This window comes from Pleurodeles waltl, chromosome 4_2 (genome assembly GCF_031143425.1).
Source record: "Pleurodeles waltl isolate 20211129_DDA chromosome 4_2, aPleWal1.hap1.20221129, whole genome shotgun sequence".
In the NCBI taxonomy this organism is placed as follows: Eukaryota; Metazoa; Chordata; class Amphibia; order Caudata; family Salamandridae; genus Pleurodeles; species Pleurodeles waltl.
In genome coordinates, this window is record NC_090443.1 from 740,197,932 (window position 1) to 740,218,116 (window position 20,185).

At 45.9% G+C, this 20,185-nt stretch overlaps 1 protein-coding gene across 4 annotated transcripts in view; it reads left to right on the forward strand.

Annotated features, from left to right (window-relative positions):
* The window catches only part of CCDC18 (coiled-coil domain containing 18), a 574,107-nt gene that overhangs the window by 63,575 nt on the left and 490,347 nt on the right, over positions 1-20,185 (forward strand). For all 4 annotated transcript variants that reach the window (XM_069232377.1, XM_069232374.1, XM_069232375.1 and 1 more), the window contains exon 5: positions 16,076-16,185. In XM_069232377.1, coding sequence (XP_069088478.1) covers positions 16,076-16,185 — 110 coding nt within the window. The remainder of the gene's footprint in view (positions 1-16,075; positions 16,186-20,185) is intronic.

Below are 20,185 nucleotides of genomic sequence, written 5' to 3' on the forward strand. Positions count from 1 at the left end.
TGATTTGCATTCTGATGAAATGTCATGATGGCCATTATTTTAGGATATTTATAAGGTACTCATGCAATCCTATTCTCGCAGTATGGTATTCTGTATGGGAGCATGCACTGTTCATTGACTTTTATTTTGTATTAAGGATCTCAGTGCACTTCGCACAAGCACAGTGACGTAAATTTTGCTCAACTGTTAATTTAAACTGTTAATATTTTGTAGTTTAAATGATTAGGGGGTCATTTAACAATAAAAAACGGGGCCACTGAATGGTGGAGGCAATGTAGAAAATGTTTCCACCACTTTGGCAACTGCCGCTCTGTAGAACTTTGTTTCCAGCTGGTTCTGACATTTTATCCCTCAGAGTAGGTCAGACCTCTATGGTGGGATCTGCTCTGGGGTGGGAAAATAGCGACAGCAGATCAGCCATCCTATGACTTTGTTTCACTGAAGATAAACCTGGGCAGCTTCCCACAAGCAGTAAATCATTCCATCCCTACAGTCAAAGACAGGATGTAACTTTTTGTACATGGTCAAGTAAATCTCCTTGGATGGCTGTAATCATGGCAGTGATAAACAGAATTACAGGCTTCTTTAGACAGACAGACTTACTAATATTCCTCGAGTACATCTGAATTTATGTAGTTCCTTCTGCCAAATACTCCTTTGATTCTATTACTTGCTTCATGAGAGCAGGATTCTTGCAGACCACTTTTATCAGTAGTAGTTTTGTGGCATTGGGTCATCGATTTACCAATTAGAAAAGACCTGCAAGTTTTTCTCAGACCCAAAATTAATCTGTCTGCCCTAAGTGCTCTCAGCATGCTTTTAGTTGGAGACTATTTTTTAAATTTGTTGGTCTTTGTAAAACCTGTCTGATGTTTGTTATTCTGTGGATCAACAAATCAAATCTTATTTATTTCCTGTTGATCCATGTGCCAGTAACAGCTGCAATATTGTAAACACTCTCGGTCTGGCCTATTGCATCATGTGGCTTTTTTATGCTGGTGGTGTCTGCCTAAAACCAGACTAATCTATTATTCGGAGAACCTTTAGTAGTTTATGAAGGTGCTTGTTGACCTGCCTTTACAGGGGCCTCGAATGGATGCTGACTTCCGGACCTACTCTAATCTTGTCTACGATCTTTAGCAAACATTTCTCGATATTCATATTCTAGCAATTGAAATACATAAAGGATAGGTGATTGATGTTTCTGAGATAGTGTTAAGGATCTACCATGAACTGGAGATTGTCCTAATTTATGTAACATCTGATCATCTACTAGTCATGAATGGTGGTATTGTCTCCCCTCTGTTCTTGGCAGCTGCCTTTGATATTTTCATTGTGGGTATTATTGCAGCACCCTAGACTTTCTATAATTATGGGGGCTATTCTCAAAAGGATCGTTTCCTTCTAAGAGGATAGCATTTAGTGGTGGCACATGCTGTTTGTCCTTGAGTCTTTTTAATGTGTGAACTGATTTTTACAAGGCACAATGCTTGCTGTACAGTAGCACAGCTCTGTACAAGCAATTGTGGGTGCAATAATGTAATATGTGCAGTTTGATTATCCATTTGGGCTCATTTCATCTGGTGGAATATGAAGGAGGCAGTGTTTGGTGTTGCTGTTGGGCAAAAGGGTTCTTGTAGATGAGGAATGAGGGAGTTTGCTGCATCTGTGCTGGTCTGGTCTTAAATATTCTTGTAGCCTAGTGGGAGAAGCTCTGTTGTCTAATCGTTTCCTTCCTGTATCCCTTAAACTTACATTTGCAAGTGCTGAGATCACTACCACAGATTCTCTAGCAGAGAGCTTGATAATTTCCGCAGGGATGGTGATGCACTGAATACATTGCCTTTAAGGGTGATGCAGCATGTCCTGAAGGTTGTTTGCTGCAGGGGGTCCAAAGAAGTTCATGAAGCCTGTGTGTTATCTTGTAGAATTTTCTCAGGCCTTTGTCATGCAGCCATGTCAACTACACTAGTTAACAGTACAAGGCGTGGGTCTTAGTTGCGGGCAAGCAGGGTGCTGCCACACTTTAGGTGTTATAGAAACAAGGCTTGTATAATGATTCTAAGTTCAGGCAGATATTGCTTGATCCTCCAGAGAAGAGAAAGCTGGTTCCAAACTTTTTTTAGCCTTCTTAGTGATGTGATTCTTGAAACTGTGGCTTTAAGAAAATATAGAATCCAAGGATATTGCACTGTTGTTAGTTGAGGTATGATTCTGTCAAGACTTCTTGTTGTGAGCTTTTCCTATTTTGGTGTTTTAAGGAAATGCCTCCTTGGCATGGTTACCCCCTGACGTTTTGCCTTTGCTGATGCCAAGTTATGATTTGAAAGTGTGCTGAGGCCTGCTAACCAGACCCCAGCACCAGTGTTCTTTCCCTAACCTGTACCTTTGTTTCCACAATTGGCACACAGTGGCATCCAGGTAAGTCCCTAGTAACTGGTACCCCTGGTACCAAGGGTCCTGATGCCAGGGAAGGTCTCTAAGGGATGCAGCATGTCTTATGCCACCCTGGGGACCCCTCACTCAGCACAGACACACTGCTTGTCAGCTTGTGTGTGCTGGTGGGGAGAAAATGACTAAGTCGACATGGAACTCCCCTCAGGGTGCCATGCCAACCTCACACTGCCTATGGCATAGATAAGTCACCCCTCTAGCAGGCCTTACAGCCCTAAGGCAGGGTGCACTATACCATGGGTGAGGACATAGGTGCATGAGCACTATGCCCCTACAGTGTCTAAGCAAAACCTTAGACATTGTAAGTGCAGGATAGCCATAAGAGTATATGGTCTGGGAGTCTGTCAAACACGAACTCCCCAGAACCATAATGGCTACACTGAAAACTGGGAAGTTTGGTATCAAACTTCTCAGCACAATGAATGCACACTGATGCCAGTGTACATTTTATTGCGAAATACACCCCAGAGGGCATCATAGAGATGCCCCCTGAAAATATACCCGACTTCCAGTGTGGGCTGACTAGTTTTACCAGCCTGCCACACACCAGACATGTTGCTGGCCACATGGGGAGAGTGCCTTTGTTACTCTGTGGCTAGTAACAAAGCCTGTACTGGGTGGAGGTGCTTCTCACCTCCCCCTGCAGGAACTGTAACACCTGGCGGTGAGCCTCAAAGGCTCACCTCCTTTGTTAGAGCGCCCCAGGGCACTCCAGCTAGTGGAGATGCCCGCCCCCTCCGGCCACGGCCCCACGTTTGGCGGCAAGGCCGGAGGAGATAATGAGAAAAACAAGGAAGAGTCACTGGCCAGTCAGGACAGCCCCTAAGGTGTCCTGAGCTGAGGTGACTCTGACTTATAGAAATCCTCCATCTTGCAGATGGAGGATTCCCCCAATAGGATTAGGGATGTGCCCCCCTCCCCTCAGGGAGGAGGCACAAAGAGGGTGTAGCCACCCTCAGGGCTAGTAGCCATTGGCTACTAACCCCCCAGACCTAAACACACCCCTAGGTTGAGTATTTAGGGGCTCCCAGAACCTAGCAAGATAGATTCCTGCAACCTGAAGACGAAGAAGGACTGCTGATCTGAAGCCCTGCTGAGAAGATGGAGACACCAACTGCTTTGGCCCCAGCCCTACCGGCCTGTCTCCCCACTTCAAGAAAAACGGCAACTGTGACGCGTTACACAGGGTCCAGCGACCTCTGAAGCCTCAGAGGACTACCCTGCATCTAAAAGGACCAAGAACTTCAGAGGACAGCGGCTCTGCTCCAAAGAAGAAACATCTTTGCAACAAAGAAGCAACTTTTAAAGCCAACACGTTTCCCGCCGGAAGCGTGAGACTTTGCACTCTGCACCCGACGCCCCCGGCTCGACCTGCGGAGAAACAACACTACAGGGAGGACTCCCCGGCGACTGCGACCCTGTGAGTAGCCAGAGTTAACCCCCCTGAACCCCCCCCAGCGACGCCTGCAGAGGGAATCCAGAGGCTCCCCCTGACCGCGACTGCCTGCTTCTAAGAACCCGACGCCTGGTAAAGACACTGCACCCGCAGCCCCCAGGACCTGAAGGATCCGACTTCCAGTGCAGAAGCGACCCCCAGGTGGCCCTCTCCCTTGCCCAGGTGGTGGCTACCCCGAGAAGCCCCCCCTTGCCTGCCTGCTTCGCTGAAGAGACCCCTGGGTCTCCCATTGAACTCCATTGCAAACCCGACACCTGTTTGCACTCTGCACCCGGCCGCCCCCGTGCTGCTGAGGGTGTACTTTTTGTTCTGACTTGTGCCCCCTCTCCCCGTGCCCTACAAAACCCCCCTGGTCTGCCCTCCAAAGACGCGGGTACCTACCTGCTGGCAGACTGGAACCGGGGCACCCCCTTCTCCATTGAAGCCTATGCGTTTTGGGCACCACTTTGACCTCTGCACCTGACCGGCCCTGAGCTGCTGGTGTGGTAACTTTGGGGTTGCCCTGAACCCCCAACGGTGGGCTACCATGGACCCAACTTTGAACCCTGTAGGTGGTTTACTTACCTGCAAAACTAACAAATACTTACCTCCCCCAGGAACTGTTGAAAATTGCACTGTCTAGTTTTAAAATAGCTTATTGCCATTTTTGTGAAAACTGTTCATGCTATTTTGCTGATTCAAAGTTCCTAAGTTACCTAAGTGAAATACCTTTCATTTGAAGTATTACTTGTAAATCTTGAACCTGTGGTTCTTAAAATAAACTAAGAAAATATATTTTTCTATAGAAAAACCTATTGGCCAGGAATTGTCTTTGAGTGTGTGTTCCTCATTTATTGCCTGTGTGTGTGCAACAAATGCTTAACACTACCCTCTGATAAGCCTACTGCTCGACCACACTACCACAAAATAGAGCATTAGAATGATCTCTTTTTGCCACAATCTTACCTCTAAGGGGAACACTTGGACTCTGTGCATGCTATTTCTTACTTTGAAATAGTCCATACAGAGCCAACTTCCTACATTGGTGGATCAGCAGTGGGTACAAGACTTTGCATTTGCTGGACTACTAAGCCAATACCTGATCACACGACTAAATTCCAAAAATTGTCATTAGAAACGGATTTTTGAAATTTGAGCTATTTTTCTACATTTTTAAAAGCCCTGCTAGGGCCTTGTGTTAGTCACTGTTGGCATTTCTTTTATAGTTTAAAAGTTTTGTGAAAGTTTGAATTAAGTTCTAGAGATAGTTTTAGATTCTTAAAAGTATTCCAACTTTTAGAAACATAATGTCTACTACAGAAGAGTTAGTGATGGAACTCAACCTCACCCCTTACCTGCATCTTAGGATGTCAGAGTTAAGGTCTCTCTGTAAAATCAAAAAGATAAAAACTGGTTCAAACCCTACCAAAGTACAGCTCCAGGAGCTTTTGGCAGAGTTTGCTAAAAACAACCCCTCTGATGATGGCCTCACAGAGGGGGACACTAGTGAGTTGGAGGAACTCCCCACCTCCAACCCTAGATAGGGAGACCAGGGTTCCTCCAACCCTGACTCCAAATGTGATAGTCCGAGATGCTGCTTCTCTCACAGGAGAGTCCAGCAACTCTGGAAGCATTGAGGAAAGCCTCAATGAAGATGATGTCCTGCTAGCCAGGTTGGCCAAAATGTTGGCTTTGGAAAGACAGATCCTAGCCATAGAAAGGTAAAGACAAGAGATGGACCTAGGTCCCATCCATGGTGGCAGCAACATAAATAGGGTCAGAGATTCTCCTGACATGTTGAAAATCCCTAAAGGGATTGTAACTAAATATGAAGATGGTGATGACATCACCAAATGGTTCACAGCTTTTGAGAGGGCTTGTGCAACCAGAAAAGTAAACAAATCTCACTGGGGTGCTCTCCTTTGGGAAATGTTCACTGGAAAGTGTAGAGATAGACTTCTCACACTCTCTGGAAAAGATGCAGAATCCTATGACCTCATGAAGGCAACCCTGATTGAGGGCTTTGGATTCTCAACTGAGGAGTACAGGATTAGGTTCTGGGGGGCTCAAAAATCCTCGAGCCAGACCTGGGTTGATTTTGTTGACTACTCAGTTAAACCACTGGATGGTTGGATTCATGGCAGTGGTGTAAATGATTATGATGGGCTGTACAAGTTATTTGTGAAAGAACACCTGTTAAGTAATTGTTTCAATGATAAACTGCATCAGCATCTGGTAGACCTAGGACCAATTTCTCCCCAAGAATTGGGAAAGAAGGCGGACCATTGGGTCAAGACTAGGGTGACCAAGACTTCCACAGGGGGTGACCAAAAGAAAGGGGTCACAAAGACTCCCCAGGGGAAGAGTGTTGAGATATCCAAGGTAAAAAGTAAAGAGTCTTCTACAGGGCCCCAAAAACCTGCTCAGGAGGGAGGGTCCAAAGCCTCTTCACAATCCAATTTTGTGTACAAGGGTAAAAACTTTGATCCCAAAAAGCCTGGTGTTGTAGCTGTAATCAGCAGGGACACCAAACTGGAGACCAGGCCTGTCCCAAGAAAGGTTCCACTTCAACTACTACTCCAGTTAGCACTGGAATAGCCAGCCTCCAGGTGGGATCAACAGTGTGCCCTAGCAAATCAGGGTTCACACTGAAGCTACATTAGTCTCTGAGGGTGGGGTGGACTTAGCCACACTGGCTGCCTGGCCCCCTAATATGCTAAAAATACGGACAGCAACTCTTAATTAATGGGACAAGTGTAGAAGGCCTGAGGGATACAGGTGCCAGTGTCACCATGGTGACAGAGAAACTGGTTTCCCCTGGTCAATACCTGGCTGGACAAACTTATCCAGTCACCAACGCTGACAATCAGACTAAAGTACATCCCATGGCTATGGTAACTTTAGAGTGGGGAGGGGTCAATGGCCTGAAACAGGTGGTGGTCTCCTCAAATATTCCTGTAGACTGTTTGCTTGGAAATGACCTGGAGTCCTCAGCATGGGCTGAGGTAGAACTCAAAGCCCATGCAGCCATGCTGGGTATCCCTGAACTGGTGTGTGTCAAGACAAGGGCACAGTGCAAGGCTCAGGGTGAAAAAGTGGTGTTGGAGCCTGGAAAAAGGGCCCAACCCTCCAAGAGAAAAGGAAAGAAGACTGGGGAACCAGCTTCAACACAACAAGAGAAAGAGAACCTCTCTTCCCAGGAAGAAGTTCTGCCCTCTGAGGGAACTGAGCCCATGGAGTTAGAACCTTATCAGGTTGAGCTCCTAGGCCCAGGGGGACCCACAAGGGAACAGTTGTGTAAGGGGCAAGAAACCTGTCCCTCTCTTGAAGGCCTTAGGCAGCAAGCTACTGAAGAGACCAAAGGAAAGATCATTGGAACACATAGAGTCTTTTGGGAAGATGGACTCCTGTACACTGAGGCAAGAGATCCCAAACCTGGTGGCACTAGGAGAGTGGTAGTGCCTCAGGAGTTTAGGAAGTTCATTCTGACCTTAGCTCATGATATTCCACTTGCTGGGCATTTGGGACAAACCAATACTTGGGAAAGGTTATTTAACCATTTCTATTGGCCCAACATGTCCCAGAAGGTAAAGGAGTTTTGTGTCTCCTGTGCCACCTGTCAAACCAGTGGTAACACAGGTGGACACCCAAAGGCCCCCCTCATTCCACTTCCAGTGGTGGGGGTCCCCTTTGAAAGAGTGGGTGTGGACATAGTGGGTCCACTTGAACCTCCCACAGCCTCAGGGAACCAATACATACTAGTAGTAGTGGATCATGCTACTAGATACCCTGAAGCAATTCCCCTTAGGTCCACTACTGCCCCTGCAGTAGCCAAAGCACTCATTGGTATCTTTACCAGAGTGGGATTTCCAAAGGAGGTGGTGTCTGACAGGGGTACCAACTTCATGTCAGCATACCTGAAGCATATGTGGAATGAGTGTGGGGTGACTTACAAATTCACCACACCATACCATCCACAAACCAATGGTCTTGTCGAAAGGTTTAACAAGACATTGAAAGGCATGATCATGGGGCTCCCTGAAAAGCTCAAAAGGAGATGGGATATCCTCTTGCCATGTCTGCTTTTCGCCTACAGAGAGGTGCCTCAGAAGGGAGTAGGGTTTTCCCCCTTTGAACTTCTGTTTGGCCATCCTGTAAGGGGACCACTAGCTCTTGTAAAAGAAGGCTCGGAGAGACCTCTTCATGAGCCTAAACAAGATATAGTGGACTATGTACTAGGCCTATGTTCCAGGATGGCAGAGTACATGGAAAAGGCAAGCAAAAACCTTGAGGCCAGCCAATAACTCCAGAAGATGTGGTATGACCAAAAGGCTGCTATGGTTGAGTTTCAGCCAGGGCAGAAAGTCTGGGTTCTGGAGCCTGTGGCTCCCAGGGCACTTCAGGACAGATGGAGTGGCCCTTACCCAGTGCTAGAAAGAAAGAGTCAGGTCACCTACCTGGTAGACCTAGGCACTAGCAGGACCCCCAAAAGGGTGATCCATGTGAACCGCCTCAAACTCTTTCATGATAGGGCAGATGTGAATCTGTTGATGGTAACAGATGAGGACCAGGAAGCTGAGAGTGAACCTCTCCCTGATCTCTTCTCCACAGACCCTAAAGATGGCTCAGTTGATGGAGTGATCTATTCAGACACCCTCTCTGGCCAACAGCAATCTGACTGTAGGAAGGTCTTACAACAGTTTGCTGAGCTCTTTTCCCTAACCCCTGGTCAGACACACCTGTGTACCCATGATGTGGACACAGGAGACAGCATGCCTGTCAAAAACAAATTTTTCAGACAGTCTGACCAAGTTAAGGAAAGCATCAAAGTGGAAGTCCACAAGATGCTGGAATTGGGAGTCATTGAGCACTCTGACAGCCCCTGGACTACCCAGTGGTCTTAGTCCCCAAACCTCACACCAAAGATGGAAAGAGAGAGATGAGGTTTTGCGTGGACTACAGAGGACTTAATTCTGTCACCAAGACAGATGCCCATCCCATTCCAAGGGCAGATGAATTGATTGACAAACTAGGTGCTGCCAGATACTTAAGTACCTTTGACTTGACTGCAGGGTACTGACAAATCAAAATGGCACCAGGAGCAAAAGAAAAGACAGCATTCTCCACACCTGATGGGCACTATCAGTTTACTGTTATGCCTTTTTGTTTAAAGAATACCCCTGCCACCTTCCAAAGGTTGGTGAATCAAGTCCTTGCTGGCTTGGAGTCCTTTAGTGCAGCTTATCTTGACGATATTGCTGTCTTCAGCTCCAGCTGGCAGGATCACCTGGTCCACCTAAAGAAGGTTTTGAAGGCCCTGCAAGCAGCAGGCCTCTCTATCAAGGCATCCAAATGTCAGATAGGGCAGGGAACTGTGGTTTACTTGGGACACCTTGTAGGTGGAGGCCAAGTTCAGCCACTCCAGCCCAAGATCCAGACTATTCTGGACTGGGCAGCTCCAAAAACCCAGACTCCAGTCAGGGCATTCCTTGGCTTGACTGGGTACTACAGGAGGTTTGTGAAGGGATATGGATCAATAGTGACACCCCTCACATAACTTACCTCCAAGAAAATGCCCAAGAAGGTAAACTGGACTGTAGAATGCCAACAGGCCTTTGACACCCTGAAACAAGCTATGTGCACAGCACCAGTTCTAAATGCTCCAGATTACTCCAAGCAGTTCATTGTGCAGACTGATGCCTCTGAACATGGGAGAGGGGCAGTTTTGTCTCAAACAAATGATGATGGCCTTGACCAGCCTGTTGCTTTCATTAGCAGGAGGTTACTCCCCAGGGAGCAGCGTTGGAGTGCCATTGAGAGGGAGGCCTTTGCTGTGGTTTAGTCCCTGAAGAAGCTGAGACCATACCTCTTTGGTTCTCACTTTGTAGTTCAAACTGACCACAGACCTCTCAGATGGCTAATGCAAATGAAAGGTGAAAATCCAAAACTGTTGAGGTGGTCCATCTCCCTACAGGGAATGGACTTTATAGTGGAACACAGACCTGGGACTGCCCATGCCAATGCAGGTTCTTCCACTTAGAAAATGAAGACTCTCTTGGGAAAGGTTAGTCTCATCCTCTTTCGTTTGGGAGGGGGGGGGGGTGTTTGGTAAAGAAATGCCTCCTTGGCATGATTACCCCCTGACTTTTTGCCTTTGCTGATGCCAAGTTATGATTTGAAAGTGTGCTGAGGCCTGCTAACCAGGCCCCAGCACCAGTATTCTTTCCCTAACCTGTACCTTTGTTTCCACAATTGGCACACACTGGCATCCAGGTAGGTCCCTTGTAATTTGTACCCAGGGCCCTGATGCCAGGGAAGGTCTCTAAGGGATGCAGCATGTCTTATGCCACCCTGGGGACCCCTCACTCAGCACAGACACACTGCTTGCCAGCTTGTGTGTGCTGGTGGGGAGAAAATGACTAAGTCGACACGGCACTCCCCTCAGGGTGCCATGTCAACCTCACACTGCCTATGGCATAGTTAAGTCGCCCCTCTAGCAGGCCTTACACCCCTAAGGCAGGGTGCACTATACCATGGGTGAGGACATAGGTGCATGAGCAGTATGCCCCTACAGTGTCTAAGCAAAACCTTAGACATTGTAAGTGCAGAGTAGCCATAAGAGTATATGGTCTGGGAGTCTGTCAAACACAAACTCCACAGCACCATAATGGCTACACTGAAAACTGGGAAGTTTGGTATCAAACTTCTCAGCACAATGAATGCACACTGATGCCAGTGTACATTTTATTGTGAATACACCCCAGAGGGCATCTTAGAGATGCCCCCTGAAAACATACCCGACTTCCAGTGTGGGCTGACTAGTTTTACCAGCCTGCCACACACCAAACATGTTGCTGGCCACATGGGGAGAGTGTCTTTGTCACTCTGTGGCTAGTAACAAAGCCTGTACTGGGTGGAGGTGCTTCTCACCTCCCCCTGCAGGAACTGTAACACCTGGCGGTGAGCCTCAAAGGCTCACCCCCTTTGTTACAGCGCCCCAGGACACTCCAGCTAGTGGAGATGCCTGCCTCCTCCGGCCACGGCCCCACTTTTGGCGGCAAGGCCGGTGGAGATAATGAGAAAAACAAGGAGGAGTCACTGGCCAGTCAGGACAGCCCCTAAGGTGTCCTGAGCTGAGGTGACTCTGACTTTTAGAAATCCTCCATCTTGCAGACGGGGGATTCCCCCAATAGGATTAGGGTTGGGCCCCCCTCCCCTCAGGGAGGAGGCACAAAGAGGGTGTAGCCACCCTCATGGCTAGTAGCCATTGGCTACTAACCCCCCGCAACCTAAACACACCCCTAAATTGAGTATTTAGGGGCTCCCAGAACCTAGCAAGATAGATTCCTGCAACCTGAAGACGAAGAAGGACTGCTGATCTGAAGCCCTGCAGAGAAGACGGAGACACCAACTGCTTTGGCCCCAGCCCTACCGGCCTGTCTCCCCACTTCAAGAAAAACGGCAACAGCAATGCGTTCCACAGGGTCCAGCGACCTCTGAAGCCTCAGAGGACTACCCTGCATCTAAAAGGACCAAGAACTCCAGAGGACAGCGGCTCTGCTCCAAAGAAGAAACATATTTGCAACAAAGAAGCAACTTTTTAAGACAACACGTTTCCCGCCGGAAGCGTGAGACTTTGCACTCTGCACCCGACGCCCCCGGCTCGACCTGCGGAGACATAACAATACAGGGAGGAATCCCCGGTTCTGCGACCCTGTGAGTAGCCAGAGTTAACCCCCCCTGATCCCCCCCAGCGACTCCTGCAGAGGGAATCCAGGGGCTCCCCCTGACCGCGACTGCCTGCTTCTAAGAACCCGATGCCTGGTAAAGACACTGCACCCGCAGCCCCCAGGACCTGAAGGATCTGACATCCAGTGCAGAAGCGACCCCCAGGTGGCCCGCTCCCTTGCCCAGGTGGTGGCTACCCCGAGGAGCCCCCCCCCCCTTGCCTGCTCTGCTGAACAGACCCCTGGTTCTCCCATTGAACTCCATTGCAAACCCGACGCCTGTTTGCACACTGCACCCGGCCGCCCCAGTGCCTCTGAGGGTGTACTTTTTGTGCTGACTTGTGTCCCCCCACCCCCACCCCCCCCGGTGCCCTACAAAACCCCCTAGTCTGCCCTCCGAAGACGCGGGTACCTACCTGCTGGCAGACTGGAACCGGGGCACCCCCTTCTCCATTGAAGCCTATGCGTTTTGTGCACCACTTAGTCCTCTGCACCTGACCGGCCCTGAGCTGCTGGTGTGGTAACTTTCGGGTTGCTGTGAACCCCCAACGGTGGGCTACCTTGGACCCAACTTTGAACCCTGTAGGTGGTTTACTTACCTGCAAAACTAACAAACACTTACCTCCCCCAGGAACTGTTGAAAATTGCACTGTCTAGTTTTAAAATAGCTTATTGCCATTTTTGTGAAAACTGTACATGATATTTTGCTGATTCAAAGTTCCTAAGTTACCTAAGTGAAATACCTTTCATTTGAAGTATTACTTGTAAATCTTGAACCTGTGGTTCTTAAAATAAACTAAGAAAATATATGTTTCTATACAAAAACCTATTGGCCTGGAATTGTCTCTGAGTGTGTGTTCCTCATTTATTGCTTGGGTGTGTACAACAAATGCTTAACACCACTCCTTTGATAGCCTACTGCTCGACCACACTACCACAAAATAGAGCATTAGAATTATCTCTCTTTGCCACTATCTTACCTCTTAGGGGACCCTTGGACTCTGTGCATGCTATTTCTTACATTGAAATAGGGCATTCAGAGCCAACTTCCTACAGGTGTGTTTGTCATTGGCTAGCTTAATAAATTCAGTTTTCAAAGAGATCATCATGCGTTAGACAGCTTAGATGTGGGTAGAAACAGCTTTTGAGGTGTCATCGTAAGAGAAGATCCATAGTTAATGGTGCTGCATGTCATCTTCCTATTGCTTTTGATGTTTTTCCAGTTAGGATATTGCTTAGGGGTCCCACATAGAAAAGATGACTGGTGATAGGATGAAGCCTGGAAGCACACCACATGCTACTGTAATGGGCTAGGATCATGAGTTGTAATCTGTTAGATAAAAAGTGATATAGACTTACTGATGAATGGCTGCCAAGTAGGAACGAAACCTAGGAGATGCTCTTATCTCTCTTTAACAAAGAGCAAATAGGAAGCTGAAAAAAGTCAGTTTGACCTCTTGCTCCATAGGGCAGGAAGGCTTTCTTGGGGTGGTGGAATATCAGTCCCCACAAAGGTACTCTGGGGATACACCCTCCCAACTATATATACTATAGCAGAGAAGTGACCCAGGACCTGCCAGTTGGTCACAGTCTTGACCGCTTATCTCATTATAGTTCCCTTACTATAAGAAAATTATGATTTCTTGTTAATGACCCTCACCCCCTCTCGAAGTGGCATGTTCCTACGGGCCAAGGTAGGCTCAACCGACTGATGGGAGCACCTAGTATAGATCCAACCGGGGTCTAAAGATAAAAATACTTTACTGGTCACTAAGGTATCCCTTTATTTGCAGTGCCAGCAGGTATGGTTAAAACAACTCATCAGTTTGTTAAAAAAAGAGCCTGTCAAGAAATGGTCAAGCTGAAGACCTGGCAGTAACATACAGCCCGGGTCACCCACCCCCACTCCTGGAAGTGCACACACACATGCACATTAAAATCTCTAGCCACCATCAGATTGGCCTGGAGATAAAGGCTGGGGTGGACAACTTCCGTAGGCAGGTAGCCAGGGCGTGGCTGTTTTTTTACCAGAGGGTTGGGCCTAGCGTTCTAAAAGTTCAGGAAGATTAACTTGGTAGATCCTCTGGAGGAAAAGGACAGACCCTGGATGGTTGTCGTCTTAATGGGGAAGACCCAGATTCTAGCCCTTATTGCCAGCGCGACAAAAATTATCAGGCCCCCATTACATGACGCAAGGGCAGGGGTAAAAATGTTTGATAGCCCACAATATGGGACTGATTAGAAGTGGCACATGTTTCCTGTAGGCAAATAATGCCATAGCCTCAGATAAATTCCTGCCGCTTGGGGTCATTAAATGTACCCCCCAAGGCCTGCGATGTTCCAGCTTGTAAAATTGAGGGGTCGAGCAGCATTCGTTGGAGAATCCTTCTCCTGCAGATTAGGCTTAACAGGCCATGGCCCACCCCCCACGTCAATCACAATCATCAAAAGTAGCCAAAGGGATAAATCTATTACAACAGCTCAGGTCGCAGGAGGGAGCAGCCTGGTTGCCCCTGAAGACCGATGGAGGCCCACGGGCATGCTGACTCCTGGGAACAGATGTTCCCACCGCTGAAGTGTGCCTGAGAAAAAAAACCCAGGGGTGAGCCGTATAGGTAGCAGCGGGCCCTGCATCGGAACACCTAGAAGTAGCACTGGGTATCATTATGAGTCATGACCACCCTCCTTATAGCTGGGCTGAAAATATGAACAGCAGAAAATATGTTTTTCTCTTTGCAGCCAATATTTGTAGAAAGCTTCCCACTGTATAGGTCATGCGGACCCCAGGACCTTTTCACAAAATATCCTATGGCCTTCAGTCCCAAGGCAAGGATGGTCACAGGTTCTTCCGTAAATCTAACACTAAACGAGGATTCCTTTTCTTAGTGAGTGCTGTCTCTTGCAGTATGTAGAACCAGATCTCAGGAGGACTGAGAACAAGTGCCTTTTCTGGTACCCCCGTAGCTTTACGATCACCATTCGCTTTCTGAACAGCACTGGAATCCTGAACATACACAGGGATGGTCTGTGGCATGTAAATGATACCACTGAAGAACTCCGGGTCTCAATCTCGATCCAGTTTTGAATCGTAGGGTTTCAGTAAACCAAGGAAGGGTCTCAATATCCTTTGCCCTCAAGACTGTGTTATAATCTCATTACCAGATATCAAAACTAGCAGAACGATCAAACTGTCAGAGTTACACTTTGTTACTGTGGTCCTTTGTGGTTTTGCATCAATAATTCAGGTTTCTCTTTGTGAAAGACTAAGTGTTCCACATTTTTGAGTCCCCCCCCCCTTCAAAGTCTTCCAATCATGCAACCATGGAATGTAAAAGTGTTATAGTCAAGGGCCTATAGCACTATTTGTCGTCATATGCTTTACTGTAAAAAAATAAAAAAAATCTGTTCTCTGTTTTATAAAACTTAAACATGTAGCTGTGACTGGAAAGTGGCATTTATAGTGTGACGTCTGTGTCTCATAATGTATTTGAGTGCCAAATATATACCGCCTAACTGAGCAGGCACTGAGGAACGGACTGTGACTGCTGGAGAGTCAAGTAAATTAAGGACGTCTTGGCCAATCCAATTGGAATGGAAAAGGAACTAGGGCACTGGGACACTAATGCTAAATAACAATACGAAAACGAATAGTGTCCAGCAAACTACTGTTCCTTCATGATTTAAAAAAAAGGCATGATGCATACATCTTGTTTATAATCCAGAGATGTCTCTTTGTTTCTAACGGCATCCTCACAAATGCTTGCAGTGGGTCGTATAGCTTTGACAGAACATTTAACAATGCCGAAGAATACAGCCCAGTTGCTTGAGGATGTTTCAGGTTCTTTCTTATACTGCTGAACTCGATTTGGTCTTTTCCTGCATATGACATACGCGTTTGCACACAACCCCAAACATTGGAGTTTCCTTCATGCGACACTAACCTTCGCTGTGACATCATTTTCTGCTGGCATCCGCTATATAGGATATTGGATGTTCTCCCGATGTGGTATCTAGTTGTTTTTCAGGTGATAGAAGAGGCTATACTATTAAAAAAAAAAAAAAAAAAAAAAAAAAGTAACACCGTACCTCTTGATGAGGGAGTTCATCTTAAATTTTACCCTGGAAAATTCCCCCCTAGCTTTGAGGGACCTTAATCCCACTTTTATTGGATGAGGAAGTGGCACTTTTATAGATTTTATCCTTATCTTGGCTCTCCTTTTCCCAAGCATTGTTAAGTGTATTCATGAGAGTTTGAGGTTTTGGAATGCCATTTTACTTGAGCATGGGTATCTCAGGACCAATATGTGTGCTTGTGTTGGCTTGAAAGCTTACTGTGGTATTTTTAAACTTAAGCTACCGCTTCTGCACGTATGTCAAAACAATGGTGCTGGTGGCATTTGAACTACATTTCTAACTTTATATATGCCTGAACAGATATTTCTTTTTTTTTTTTATACAGGTTAACTTTTTTGAGTCTACTATTGGGACACATTCATTGAGCGTTCCTCTGCTAGAACAACAACTTCATAAGTTGGAAGCAGAAGTTGAGGCACAAGATAAAGCCTTGAGGTAAGGAGGTTCAAGCAGTAGATTTGCCTAAACAATGTATTTATCACATTGTGTTATTTAATGGTGTGATTTTTATAATTTATTTCGAGGTTTATGCATTTATTTTCTACTCTTCATGTTTCCTATAATGTCTTTGAGGTCACAGGCTATATGATTTTCATTTCATGTGATGTCATTAGAGCCTCACTGGTGTCTGTCACTTCCGAAACGGTTTGTTTTGATATTATGCAACACAAAAGCAGAAAGTGCTAAAGTGCCTAATTGTCTAAAACAATACCTGTACATGTAAGCATGTCAATTTCTTAGCATTAAAACATAGCAGCTTTCTCGGTCACCCTATTTTCTTCTTCTGTCTCCCTTTTGCTTTCAACATCTGGTTTATGTTGATTTCTTTTGCTGGTCTGGCCCAGTTTAGCCTGTGTCCGTGTTCTTGTTCTTGTAGGCTTTATTGTATATTTAGTTTATTTGTTGGAAAATGTATGCACAAGCGTTCTCTTTGGTGTTCTTAAAGGTGCTGGGTTTGTCAGACATTTGTTGATTGGGTTTAGATGGTGTTAGGATCTATCTCTTGGTTTGTGAAATTGTATTCATACAGTGACATTAGTTTTGTGGTTGGTTGGTGTAGATTCAGATTTTTTAATGTTGCGTTTCTATTAAGTTTGATACTGGCAAGTTCTTCCTTATATTCACTCTGTCTTTGCATACGCATTGTCCCTGTAGGCCCCTATAAAGCGCCCTGCTGACTTATATTAGAATTTGGCTACAGTCATTTCTCAAGTGGTTGTAACTGCTTCTCCTCTTCAGTGTTGCCACGATGATCCTTATGGTTTGTTTTTGTTGGTAGATTTGTGTGTTATTTTCTTTAAAGCTTTGTTTTCAAATGGTGTTAGTGATACAACAGTGTGGTTCAGTATACGAAAGCTGTCAGAAGCGCACAGTTTGTACTGAATGTCCGAAAGTGACAACTCCCCCTTCCCTCTACCTCTGATATGTTTATTTAAGCGGGTCCTTGAATTATTTTTGAATTTTGTTATTTTGGGTCAGCCTTATTATTACAGGTATCTCAAGCCACAATGCTACTGTTCAATATCTGTCATGACTGTAGCATTTTGTACATTTCTGTCATTCTATCTTAACCTGACAATTCCTATTCATAATCTTTACATACAGGGCTGGTTTGGATTTTACGTATTTCTGTAATGACTTTTGTCAATATTATCACCAAAAGGTAATTTGTTCCTTGTAAACAAAACCTACCACAGCCATCCTTTCTGTTAACCGGTATGGTTGCCTGGCTGGCACCTCTTTATGCCTCTCCTTTTGTGGAACAACACAACTGAAACACATGTATTGTAATTCTGTTTTTAACATGCACTGTAGATGATCGCTTATCTACAGTAAAATCTATACCATAAGTTATTTCAATAGTGGATTCAATTTTTTTTATTAGCTTAACAATATTTACTACAAGGTATTTTTTAACCAGGTCGGTGCTAGGCCTGCTCCCCCCGCAGTACTCCCACCTCCTGCAGTACTAATCCCTTTTTTTTGGCTATTTGGGGGTTGTTCGCTCTTAGGCCGCCATACTTTTTTGTCCATATAAGCTATTCATGCCAAATTTGTGTCTTTTTTTTTTTTTTCCCAACATCCTGGGACTTCTCAAGGTACCTAAGGTTTGTGGATTCCTCTGGAGGGGGGCGAGAAATTAGCCAGAATATAGCTAACTAGCTAACTTGAGGAGGGGGGGTTGAGGGTGTTTAATGAAAAATGGGGGAAAAGCTCTGCAGAAGAAAGTGTTTCTTTGTGTTTTTTTTCCTGCAAAAGGCATCAACGAAAGGTTTGTGCTACCAAAATCACCATTTTCCCAACTATCATGAACAGGCCGACTTGTTTCAGAAAGCCAATTATTTTACTACACTTTTGACATTTTACTGGGAAATACCCCATTTTCCTATTTTTGTGTGCTTTTAATCTGCTTTCAGTTTGTAGTGGAAACAGGTGTGAAACCCATGGTGAAACTAAGCGTTGACATAAAAAAAATATTGAAAATTAGTAGGAAAAGACGGACATTTGTTACGTTTTCATTTTGGAACTTTACATCATAGCGTCTGATTCACAAAAGCGATATACCTGTGCATCTGCTGACATGTCTGCTTGCGTGGATATATAGGGTTTGTGGGTTTTCCAAGAACTCGAGGTACCTAAAGCCAGTAACTGAGCTGCATCTTGCAAAGGTTTTTCGTTGTGTACCAGGTATACAACAATTCATATGGTAAAATATAAATAGTGAAAAATAAGTAGCAAGGAAACCTATGTATTTCTGAAATGGGCACAAGATATGGAGTTTAGGAACAGGGAGTTATTTACACATCTCTGAATTTCAGAGTACTTGTTAGACCTGGCATTCGTGGTGTGGTTTCATTTGTCTTTTTGCCTCTGCCTACTTTACTTTTGACTGTGTGCTGGATTTTGTTTTTGCTGGTTTTGGTACTTTGAGCACTTTACCCCTGTTGCTCAGTGCTAAAGTGCAAGTGATCTCTCTGTAAATTGTGATTATGATTGGTTATCCATGATTGGCATATTTGATTTACTAGTAAGTCCCTAGTATATAGTGCACCATGTGTGCCCAGGGCCTGTAAATCCGAATGCACTAGTGGGCCTGCAGCACTGATTGTGCCACACATGAGTAGCTCTGTAAAAATGTCTGACCTGCCATTGCAGTGTCTGTATGTGCAGTTTTAAATTGCCAGGTCGACCTGGCAAGTGCACCCACTTGCCAGGCCCAAACCTTCCCTTTTAGTGCATGTAAGGCTCCCATAAGGTAGGCCCAAGGTAGCCACGGGGGCAGTTTGCAGTGTATTTAAAAGGCTGGACATGCACTAGTATGTTTTACATGCCCCGATAGTGAAATACTGCCAAATTCGTTTTCACTATTGCAAGGCCTATCCCTCCCATAGTTTAACATAGGGATTAACTTGAACTATCTCTTAAGTGGAATGTCCCATTGGGAGCAGATAGAGATATGGAGAGTGGGGGTCTCTGAACTCAGTTTAAGAATACATCTCTTAGTGAAGATGGTTTTTAAACTGCATGTTTGAAAATGCCACTTTTAGAAAGTGACCATTTTTTGCTTCACCATTCTGTGCCTCTGCCTGGCTGTGGAATATCTTGTCTGAGTTAGGATGACTGTTGGGCTGGTTGTGAATTCACTCTAGACAGTCACGCAAAGGTTGTTGAGGTGTGCCCTGCATATTCTTAATTGGTCTTCCTGGGCTAGAGTGGTGAGAGGAGCTGCACTTGCAGCTAAATAGGGCTGTACCTGTCATTACACAAAGCAGTCTCCAACTTCCTGGAATGTGTCTGGGGGCAGATCAGGGAAGGCAGGGTCTTGTGCACTACAAAGACTTCTCTTTAAACTGTACCTACTTCAAAGACAGAAATGGATGAATATTCGTACTGGACCTCTGACATCACATAGTTGGAACACTTATGGACTGAGAACATTCTGACAGGAAAATGAGCTGGATGCTGTAGGAGGGACTGCTACTCTGCCTGTTGCTTTGTTGTGCTGCCCTGCTGCTTCTGTCCTGGGAGGAAAGGGGGGTGGTTGGGGCTGCACACCCTAGAGGGAAGTGCACCTGATCCCAGCCAAACATCACTTCATACCCACCACCATCCAAATGCCAACCATACACATCGCCAACCAGAAGCCAGTCGACACACACCGCCAGCAAAATCCCCAGTTCAAACACGCCATCAGCCAAAAGCCAGTCTACACATACCGACAGCCAAATGCCAGTACACATACACAGCCAGCCAAACACCAGTACACGAAGACCAACAGCCAAACTCCACTTCATACACACACGGAAACTCTCACTGGTGTCTAGTGGTTTTCTGTCCCTCTTCGAGGCAGATTGGCCTAAGAATTTGACCAGTCTGCCCCAAGGGGGGCAGAAATGGACAAAATATGTGCCCCAATAAAGGGGAGCAATCCTTG